Source organism: Chelonia mydas, chromosome 8 (assembly GCF_015237465.2).
Source record: "Chelonia mydas isolate rCheMyd1 chromosome 8, rCheMyd1.pri.v2, whole genome shotgun sequence".
Taxonomy (NCBI): domain Eukaryota; kingdom Metazoa; phylum Chordata; order Testudines; family Cheloniidae; genus Chelonia; species Chelonia mydas.
In genome coordinates, this window is record NC_057854.1 from 8,873,513 (window position 1) to 8,885,106 (window position 11,594).

Genomic DNA, 11,594 nt, shown 5'->3' on the forward strand with positions numbered 1-11,594 from the left:
ATTTTTTATTAGGTTTGTATCTGGCTTCCTACGAAAGTGAAAGCCCGGAGAACCAGATTGAAAAAGAGAGATGGAAATCCTTGAGGTAGGAGTTCATTTTATAAAACCATAATTACAATACATGCACTACATTGATAGTCAAGAATTAAACTTGACTGAAGTTTGAAAATTTCTTAATAGGATTGGCATCAAATATGTGTCTTGTTGATTGTGCTGAAGGTGTTCTCAGCTTAAGGCCCTAGTCTGCAAAGGTGTAACTGGACTGATAAAATAATAGTCCTAATATAAATTATACATTGTAAATAAAAAGGGCCCAGGTCTTATTTAGACTTCTCTGGCTGTGTAAAGGTGCCTGGGAGTGGATGTAAAACACTGCCAGACTGTCATTTATATCCACCTTAAGGCTCCTTCATACTGCTGGACCAATGTAAACAGGCTTTAGTGTAAATGAAAATAAAGCCTCACAGATAATTCTGAATGAGCCAAAACCAAAAAGCACTAATTATGCATGCTTCTTTGTTTCATCTTCATTATTGTAATGTTTCATATTTGCAGGTCTACTATTTTAGGAAAGACTTGAAGACTCAGATTATTGCAGTACGACAAGAAAAAAAATCAGCAAAAATATTTTGCACTACTGATTCCAAAGATGCCTATTTGGGATTTAGTTTTTATTTTTCTTCCTTTTTATTTTTGGACTGCTTAATGTGATGAACTGGATTCATCCATTGAAATTAACAGAATTGACTTACCATATGCACAGTTATGCTTTTCTAATTACTCGAGAGGAAGGACAACAGATAGTTTTGGGATGGCCACAAATTATGTCAGTATCACTATAACCTTGTCTCAGAAGGAAACAGAACAAGAGCAAGGAGAGTCATGGTGCTGCAACAGAGAATGGTCGTCACTGGAAAACTAAAGACGCAGTGTGCAGATTTCAGAAGCAGGTGCTTCAAACAGCAGCGCCCTAAATCCTTTCTGAGTATAGTAAAATCAAATTTTGTCAAATGCAACAGCAATCTGGTTAATTGCTAAGGAAGGAAAGAAGGATTTTATTTTACATCAGCAGCCTCCTGCCTTGTTGAACAATGCACTGACTTCAGCGGAGATAAGCTGCCCATGGATAAAAACTCACGTAAACCACATCTGCATGAAAAGTCATGCAAACCCCATGAATTTTTACATAGAATGATTTGAACTGTGAACATTAGTTATTTCTTCTTTCTCCAGTTGTTCTTTCCTTTCTTACTGTGAATCTTGGCAGACTTCTCTAGGGCGTGAACTGAAGATGAGACAAAATACAGATGTCCTGCTTACACTGAAAGCTGTAGGAAGCAAATGGCTCCGAGTCCTACTTACCTCTGTTTAAACTATTCCTTAATTCTGTTGATGCTGAGAGGGGTGTTTTTAAGGCGCCTTACCTTATTGGCAGGTGATAGAAGGTGATTGTGTGAGGAAACTCATTGGGTTTGTTCGGTCTCCTCACTTTAGCTTTGGTTCTAGTGCAACACGATATTGGGACACAGGGAGCGGAGCGGGGCAGGGGAGGAAGAGCAGCCTAGATTTGTGGACTCAACAGTGCATTTGAGAGATGAAGAGGTTTCCCTCTGTGTGCCAATGCACTAGAGTAAAGACTTAGCAACGCCCCATTTTTACTCTGACTTTTTATGTGCTGGACTGTGCTCACCACTTCCTTTCCCTGGAGACGTTTGCTTTTCGGAGCGGGGACCGCATCTGCCTTTGTGTTTGCAGAAACCAAGGTGCTACTGTAATATAAACATGAAATGACTGCAAATGAATTGGGCTTAGACCAGGTGCAAACCAGAACTCTAAAACTAGAGCAAAGCAAACTAGAGGACTTCACCTGTTTCACTTCCATGAGCAGTCCCACGGTACTGTTTGTGAGCATAAGAACATAAAGATAGGCAGGGGTCAGGTTCGAAAAAAGAACCACACAAAAGCATAACGGAAATAAAAAATGTCACGTGCTACTGAACTCCTCCTCCTTTTATTACAGGCGCAGTGTTGGCATTTTAGCTGTCCCAGTCTGTTTTTCTGACCAGCATAACGCTTTCAGTTCTACATTGAAGTCAATGGTAACTTTCCCCCAGTAAAGAGCGAAGAATCATGTGCATAACTTATCAGAACTGCTGTTGGGTTTAAAAAAACAAACAAACAAGGCTCATGAGAAACTTGGCTGGGTCTGTGTATGGCTTTAGCCAGAAAGGTTATAGCCATCACTTCCCACTGCTGTCCTCGCTATAATAACCTGTACCTGAGTATGTTGCAAGGTCCTCCCTCGTTGGCCTCCCCTTGAAGGCACTCAGAAGCTTCATCTGGTATAGGGTGCAACTGCCTGTTTGAATTGTTATTCATAGGGTATATATTGCACTTATTCCCATAATGCTACATTGGCTTCTGGGGTGCAATTCAGGGCGTTGATTTTGATCAATTAAAGGCCTGTAGGATATTGGTCATGGCCACCTGAGAGACAACCACTCTCCTATGCTCCGTCATGAGGTTTGACGTCGGCTGGACTACTTTTCTAATAGTTCCTGGATCTAAATACGTAGGGCTAGAGGCAGGGCATTCTCAGTGGTGGGACCATGGTTCTCCCTTTCCTTTTTGTCTGTCAGAGATTGAGTTTGCTGTAGAGTTCCTCTGTTTACTCAAGCTTTTGCCCAAAGCGGCTAATTGCAGGGTGGATGCAGAATCATTTCAGCCTGGGAACCAGTGTTATTTTGATGCTGTTAATAGGTTTTTTGTATGTGAGTGTAAAAATAGTCAATAAGCGTATTTTACAAATCAAAATTTAGAAATGACAGCTACTGAAATGGAACCATTTCCAAAATGATGACATTAGAAACCTGTTAAATTCCAACCAAATCCAGGGCAGTATTCATAGACATATTCATAACAATTCTAAGGCTTATGGGTACTCTCTGAGTGGTCATTTTCCTTACTGTATATATCTTTATAGCCCGCATATTATGACTTCATTGTGCTAATGGTCTCCTTTTATTGTCTGGAACTGCAGCATCACTCGATCTGCTTTTTAAAGTGGAAATTTTATTCATTCTTTAACAATCAGAAGGAGGCTAGGATAGCTGAGATTCTATTCCTCCAAAGATATGAACTAAAATATTATTTTTCTAATAATAATAATTAATAATACTTAGCACTCCTACGACACATTTCAAGAACTTAAAGAACTTTCCAAAACCTATTGAATTAAGTCTCAGGAGATCCTTGTGGGGATCAATAGTTGGGTCAAAACTTTCAAACCTGGTGATTAAAATTAGGCACCTAAGGGCCAGATCTACAAAGGTATTTAGGCACCTAAAGATGCAATTGACGGCTAGTGGTATATTCTAAAGAACCAAGCTGCCTAAATCCCATTTAAATTAATTGGAGTTAGGTGCCAAGGGGCTTTTGAAAATCCCATTTGACGCCTAATTGTATCTTTAGGCATCTAAATACCTTTAAAAATCTGGCCCTTAAATCCACATGGAGGCACCTGTTTATAAGTGATCTGTTTTGCACAGATGCTGAGCGTCCAGAGTTCCCACTGACTTGAGTGAACATTGAGGAGAAGCCGTGCTTCACATGAGGCTTTGAGCACTTTGTAAAAGTTGGCTCTCAAGGTTTGAGCCTGAGAGAGACTGACTGCTTCCTGCAAGGTCACTTCAGTGGGAGGTGAGGGCACTCAGCAGCCTGCAGGCTTTAAAAATCCTGCCCTGCCCTCATTGACATGAATGGCAAAACTCCCACTGGATTCAGGGGCAGGGGCAGGCCCTAAATTTGTCAGTTACATCTGTGATTTATGCATGGCCCAACCAAGAAATAAATTCCCGTAATAGATGAGAGCACGATGGCCTTGCTTCACTCACGTGTTTAATAAGTAAGGGGACAATAGCAACAGAAGATTCCATTAACAGTTTGGGGGTGGACGTTTCCCTAAAGTTTTCTAATAATCTTATATCAGCAATAAAATAATAAAAAATAATCTCCAATAGCTTCCCATTACTGACAGGTGAAGAACTCTTCAGAACTACAAGAAAGTGAGCTAGTAACACCAGGCACTGAGGTGTTATGAAGCATAGAAATTTCTAGACAACTCACGGTAACTCTTTTATGGCTTTCTAATTCCATTATTTTCAATGGATTTCCATTTGGGAAAACTGCTTATGCAGATTTAAAAATTTTATTAAGATGATGTTTAAAAAAAGTGAACGGTACAGAGTTTAAGTATAGAAGTTTCTGTTTATCAGGGAATAACGTACAGATTATCAATGGGTGCGAAGTTCGGTTTAAGATCGGGTGGCGTAAGGAATACATAATCTGCAGTATCCCTGACTGGGGGTAAAAGGTTGATGGGTCAAAGTACAGACATTGAGCTATGAGGGTATGTTGTTCATATAATGGCGATGTTCAGGTGTGGAGTATAGTGAGTGGATACGATGATGAGGATGGATTGACCCTCATTTAGTGAGATTTAATGTTCAGTGAGTTTATGGTTCCAGTTCATGGGGTCGCTGCTCACCCAAGCCCTGCCTGCACCCCCCTCCCCCCTGCGAGGCTGGGGCTGGCACTGATCAGCTGACAAGAGCAAACGGGACAAATGCCCACTTTTGTCCAAAAAAAAAAAAAGTCAGGACAGCTGAAACAGGGCTTAAAAAAGGGACTGTCCCAGCCAAAAGGGGATGTATGGTCACCCTAAGCAGTAGGCCAGATCAATTAAAACTGCTGGGACTTTTCTTGTTGTCTGTCTGCTCCTCTCAGCCATGATTCCTGTTTGAGACTGATTTACTCCCATCTGTGCTCCCTTTCTGCCATTGTGGGCAGACTCAGATTGTTGCCCTGCAAATTGAAGAAATCTGGGTGAGCCTAGAAAAGCTGCTAACTTCCTCCTGGATGCCTTTACCTCTGTTGTGGAGGGCTTCTGCCTAAGAAGCAGCTCTTCCAAAACTTCAGTAGACGTTTCATGTCCTCCTGTGACATACGCAGGCTCTGTAATCATACCCTAGTGCCCTTGGCCAGAAGACCAGGGGTAGGTCTCCCTTCAGAGCATCACCTGCCATATCAAACAGCCAGCTCAGGCTACTGTTGCAGCCGCAGGAAATCTTCCTACTTCTGTGAATCTCCCAGGCCTTGCTGAAGGGCGGAAGACTCTGGATTCACACGCTCAAACATCCTGTAAGTCAAATATTTGAACTAGCCAACCTCCCTTCAAGGCACTGTGGGCTGCCATCTAAACCCAGTTCACTACAGAAAGTACTGGAGCACTGGTACTTTCCAGACAGCTGTAACCCTATCAGGTATCTGTATCTGACCAATACTATTTCACTCCTATAATGAGCACCTTTTAACATTCCTGTTTTCCTGGAATGACTAACCGGATAATGGCTCTCTGGAGTTTGACGTACCCATGGATAAGTCCGAGTTTGGGGGTGTAACCTGGGTAGCTGAGGAATACGAGTTCCTATGTGTTTTTATAGCAGACCAAGCCTGGTTAAAGTTTACAGTATGCTTTTCTCTCAGATTTCTATGGCCTGTATCTGGCAATAGGATGTATTGGATCTTGTACTGGGATGAATTGTTACAGTTCAGTATTTCTTTACTTATCCCATTAACTCTTCACACTCAGTGAAAGGGACAAGCTCACTGCTATTAAATTAAAGGAAGCTTTTAAAGATATGATTCTTACACATGTGCAATTAGTAACTTCCCCAAGGAGGCAATCTGTAAAAAAGAGTGAAACTGCTGGTGTAACAATTATGGAAAATAAATCAGCATCCAGGGTTCAGAACACTGGGATGTATGCCGTGAATCTTAAAAAGTATGAGTATTCAATTTGCATAGGACAGAAATGTGATTTAAGAGTTGTTGCACTTTTAGCAAGTTTTATGAAATGTGACAGCATCTGCTACTGCTGGCTCCTAAATGGACTCAAAAGCATTACTCTACATTCCAAATGTCTACCAAATTTTACCGGTGGCGTTATCAAAACTCTGTTTTTACTCCTCTGCTATACAACTCCCTGCGCAACTGTGCTTAGAAAACTGGACACTATGTTGTGATAGATATTTTTATAAAGCAAGAACCAAACTGGGCATTGAAAGAAATATGGTATTAAAGACGCAAGTGTCTCCTGAGCACGGGTACTGAGTAGCCGTGTTTTTTCCTGCCACTTGTTTCTTTGTTTTTTGTTGTTGTTCTTTTTAAACCCAAGTTCCTTCATATTCAGGTCAAATAGGTATCCCAGTAACACCCTTTGTTAAATAGGAGTTCTCAGTTAATATTGACACTATATTAACTGCACAGGCAGGCAACAGGAAGGTTACTTGATAATGGCTATTATGATTTTGTGACTGTACATAGACCTTACATAATTCTGATGGCAATGTGCATACTATACCCTGCATAAACATTGCAAAAATAGCATGGTCATCAGTAGGCTTTATAGCTGTTTGTGGAAAACGTCTTAACCTGCATTCATGATTATTGTATCCACCCCACTCCGATGCCTTTTTATACAGCTGTGGTGACCCCTTTTGTCAGTCATGTTCAAGCTAATTTACCTATGTATAGAATTTATATATTACAAACCTAATTTATACTGTGTTTTAACAGTTTGCCTGAACTGTCTCTGGTTTCTAAATTTTGTAATGTGAGTGTCAAATAAAAAAAAATAAATTAAATGTTTTTGGTCCAGCTGTTTAGTTTTTTATGCATATGCAATTTTATTCTTGGAGGAGACTTCGGTAACTGGATCATCAGAACCAACAGCAAATTCTTGATACTTCTAAAGTGCCTCTCAAAAAAGACAGACAAACCTGATTGCACCAGGCAGTTTTCAAATAAACAGATACATTGAGAAACACCTTGTAATTTCTGCAGTTTTTTCTGGGGTTTCCACTTCACTGTTTTATTTTTTCGTGTGTAGGTATGAGATTGCACTGCACTGCACATCACAATAAAAGCGAAACACTGATTGTCTTGATTACTAGTTATCAGACCTTAAGAAAATGTTGCTACAAACATGAATCCAAGACCCACAACTTCTTCTGACTCACAGGTGGTATGAAGGTTGAAGATTTTACAGTCATTTAATATACAATTCCCTTGTACTACCATGTTTCATTATATTATTATTGTCATTTGCATTTCAGTAGTACCAGTTGAAATGCTTACTGTGTGGTAAGCATTCATAGTAAGAGTCAGCCCTGAAGAAGCAAAGTGATGTGCCCAGTCGCACAGGAAGTTAGTGGCATAGAAGTCCGGTCGCTTGTCCCATCCTGTGTCCTATTCACTGAATCACATTGCCTCTCTAATTGTACTACTTTTACTTAACATGCAAGCTGATCCTGCATTGCTTTTACTCATGTGAGTAGTCCTTACCCATTGAATCACTGACTTCAAATCTTGCAAATCCTTATTCACCCAAGTGACCCTTGCTTGTGCGAACGGTGCCATTTTTTTCTATTGAGTAGTTCTGACTCATGTGAAAAGTCCAACTGTCTTCAGCTAGATTACTCTAGTGAGTAAGGTTTTGCAGGCTATGAGACATAGTAGCAAAAGAACTAGTGATTGCAGAGGAGGATGAGAGAACAAATAACACGAGAGCTGTGTAGTCATGTTGTTACTGGAAGATAGTACACTGAGTGGTATAAGAACCTATATAGAATAGAAAAGGGGTGGCAGTGGCAGTCCCACTCCCCTCCAACCTGCCCCTTTTGGGGATACTGGATAACACTGCCACCATCTCTCTCCCCCTTCCACAGTCTGTCCCGTAGCATTACCCTTCCCCAACTTGCCAAGATTAGAACTCCTCTGCTTTTCTTTCCTCATGGTTAGCTAACAACCCCCTCAAAAAAAGCCATTTGTAGATAGGCTATTTCCACCTTTGATACATAATTCTGCCTGCATAAACCTGTCACGTTGGGTGAAAATACCCTCACAGATTTTATTCTCTATATACGACTCTCCTAGAATACCAGCAGCCTGATTCCCACTCCTGCTGTTCCACCACTGCCACCTGCTGAACAGAAAGGAAAACTAAATAGTAATCAGCAGAACAAACGTGATTTTTGTTCCCCTTATTGTTTATATTACGTTCCTTTTTTAACTGATGTAACAGTTTTGTGTGCAAGCATTTTGTTCTGCACACCACACACACAGGTGCGATGTTTGCAGTGCTGCTCTCAAATATGTTGCTTTATCCAATTAAATGAATGGCTACATTTTTGTTAACAACAATTATATGTACAGAAACCCACTCACCAGGCAGCACAAGAGAGCCTAGTAAAGTGAGCTGCAGGAGAGGCACTGCCAGAGGCAGGAAGAGAATGCAGGTACCTGTCCATTTTCTTCTGCAGCACCCATACATGTGAACTAGTCCGTAATGCCACTACCTTCTCCTCTTCCCAAGCTCGAGGGTCCTCGAGACCCACTTAAAAAAGATGTTCATGAGAAATTGTCACTGGCATTGGTTAGGTAGCAGGCCAATAGCAACCAAAAAAAAAGTTATTGTGCTTTATCTTTCTTCCTCGCCCTTCTCCTTCTAGTGCTTGTTTTCTGAGATTGTGAGCTCCTGGGGGCAGGGACTGTCATCATATGTTTGGAAAGCTCTTAGAATATTGTAGATGTCATTGTAATGGTAATAAATACTAATAATTAATCCTCCAACCCCCTAGATGTTAGTTCCTCTTCATATTGAAGAACAAGAGGAGAAATGAGATTTTCAGTGTGATGGAATCCATGTTTAAAGCCTTACCTCCAAGAAATCTTCCTCCAAGGAAATCTTAATCTTAGTGAAACAGTTTGCACAAAGCTAAAATGCCATGCTTGTCCACAGTACGTGCATGACTATTCTCTAGTACCTGGCAGGAGTGAAAGTGAAATTGTGCACCTACACTAAAGTCATGTTTCACTTTAGGTATACAGTCAGTTATAGTAAAAGCCATGCTACACCTTAGCTGTTCAGTACTAGTTTGGGAAGGTGTTGCTCCGGGGAAACAAATCCCAGAGTATGCATCAGTCTTTCCAGCCCTGCTATGCCAAGGATGACATCTCCACAGAGTGCTCTGTGTACAAGTCACTAGGAAGGAAATCCTAAATATATCCACTTTATCTTCAGAGACTTAAATTTCCTCTCAGAAAGGCTACTGTAAATAAATGACAGGTTTCAAAGTAGCAGCCATGTTAGTCTGTATTCGCAAAAAGAAAAGGAGTACTTGTGGCACCTTAGAGACTAACCAATTTATAGCTCACGAAAGCTTATGCTCAGATAAATTGGTTAGTCTCTAAGGTGCCACAAGTGCTCCTTTTCTTTTTGTAAATAAATGAGTCTGAGTACTGATGTGTTTGAACAATAGTTCAGGTCCAGTTTCCCATCATTTGGACGTGCCTTCTTTCAACTGTGTGCAGTGTTCCTTTAATAAAAACTGGGTTGGTTGGGATTCATCAAATCACACGGCTCCGTGTGTGTGCTGAGTGCCACAGGAGTCAGGAAGAAAATTTTCCACTGTACAGAACTGTACATGGGGTCAGGTGCACTACACCAAGGGTTTGCTTAGCTCTCCAGCATCAGTGCTGGAAGCAGGATACCAAACGTTATTCATTATCGAAAATTCCATGTTCCCACAGATATCAAGTGCCTATTGGTCAATATTGATCTATAACAAGTTATATGGAACCAGAATCTGCCACCCTTCCTCTCTGATTTTGAAAGTAGTTCCACTGAAATCAATCAACTGGATCCACCAATTTTGGGCCCCATCAGGAATAAGAAGTAGAGGGTCTCATTGATTCACTGTTGCTGAGTGATGCATATATTCTCTCTATTTAGAGTTCCAATCAATTCTCCAATGGCTAATAATGGCATGGAGGATGAGTGGTTGTAGCTTTCTGGCTTAGATAGGAAATCAATTGTATTACTGCAAGGCCTTCTGGTGTTATGTAGGAGAGAAACCCTGAGGACAATCTGTTAGCCATTTGTTTAAGTCTGTCCATGATAATATAATTAGTCAACCTAGACACCAAATTGCCACAGAAGAATTTAGAAACAGGAGAAAACTTTCTCTGGCTCTCACAGAGAATATGAATCACCTAGCGAACAAAGTGAGAGAATGTAATGTTTGGTCAATTTGTTATGAAGAATTGAGGCTGTATTCATAAATGGAGATAAACAATTTTTAGACTGTTCAATTCATTATAAAGCCTGACAAAGACAGTAATAAATTGGCCACTGATGCTAGGTGAGGGATAAAGAGGTAGAGATGTACAGTCCCTTTGAGCCTTTAAAAAGGGATCATTTCAGAATCTAAAGCTGATGCAGCGCATGAGATACTGTTTGTTAAGCATGTATCTCACTATCGGCATGGCCCCAGTGCTTTGAGATCTGCACTGGCTGCCTGTTGCTTTCTGGGTATAGTTTAAGGTGTTGGTTCTGAGCTAAAAAACTTTGGTTACAAGCAGCAAGGGTACCCCAACATACTCCCAGTCCTGAATTTCCCCAAAACCATGTGTTCTGCAATCCCCAGCCCTCTCCTGGACCACTCAGAGAAATAATAAGGTTTGTTGCTCCTGTAAAAAGAGAAAAGCACACTACAGCTTATTAACTTAACTGGGGTAAACACACCCTTCCCTTCAGACATAGCACTGAGTTGGTTTATAGTAACAATAAAACAAATGTATTAACAATAGGACATAGGTTAAGTGATGCGAAGTAAACGGAACAAAGTTAGAAAGGGTTAAAGCAAATAAAAGTGAAAACTTACATCTAAAAGTCTAAAATTTAATCTGACAAGATACAGGCCAGGCTTTGTTCAAGAAGAGTTCTTTCACCAATTTTCCCTTTTCCCAGCCATGGCTAATTTTCTCTCAGTCAGGACCTGCCACAGAAGCACAAGGAGCTAGTCACCCTTGTCTTCCTAGGCAAAAGATCTTTGCCTAAGCAGGTTTCTCACCTATATTCAGTTTCTGGAGACTTCAACCCCACCTTGTTTCTCCCTTTGTTTGGACATAGATTGTAAAGCCTAAGATCAGTGAGTATCTGTAACTCTTTATATAGTGCTAATACATACATTTTATAATGACATTAATCACCAGTGTGTCATAAGCTTTTATAAAACACCTCATTCGATAAACTTTTATAATACAGTAATATTGTAAGCAATCAGTTGATTCCATTTTTTATCACTTGATGTTCAGACCCCTTGTCTTTATAGCCCAGATAAAGTTTCTCTTTCCTGATAGAAGCTGTCTCCACCCTGAATTGTTAGCAAGATAGCCTTTTGTTTACCTAATACGTAAATGGACCTTCACTGTCTCTTCCTGACAACCAGACTGGTCAGAGAAGCAAATACGCTTTCCTTTATCTAGGGCATACCTGTTTAACAATTTCCCCTGATATGCCTGGCTTAAACACAGTTTAGTCATCATTCCAGCATATATCCATAACTCACGCATACAACATGCAAGAGCATTATTGATCAGCGAGTTATTCGTTTTCCAATGACATATTACATGATACCTTTTAGGTACAGATTATAACCATAGTGAGTTGGTCAGGACAGCTGAAACCTATT

General features: G+C 40.5%; 1 protein-coding gene across 2 annotated transcripts in view; it reads left to right on the forward strand.

The window, feature by feature from the left end:
* Nucleotides 1–5,739, forward strand: part of RASGEF1C (RasGEF domain family member 1C) — a 114,496-nt gene extending 108,757 nt beyond the window's left edge. For both annotated transcript variants that reach the window (XM_043521070.1, XM_027825715.3), the window contains exons 13-14: nt 13–85; nt 556–5,739. In XM_043521070.1, coding sequence (XP_043377005.1) covers nt 13–85; nt 556–580 — 98 coding nt within the window. In that variant the 3' untranslated portion in view covers nt 581–5,739. The remainder of the gene's footprint in view (nt 1–12; nt 86–555) is intronic.
* Nucleotides 5,740–11,594: the final 5,855 nt, after the last annotated feature.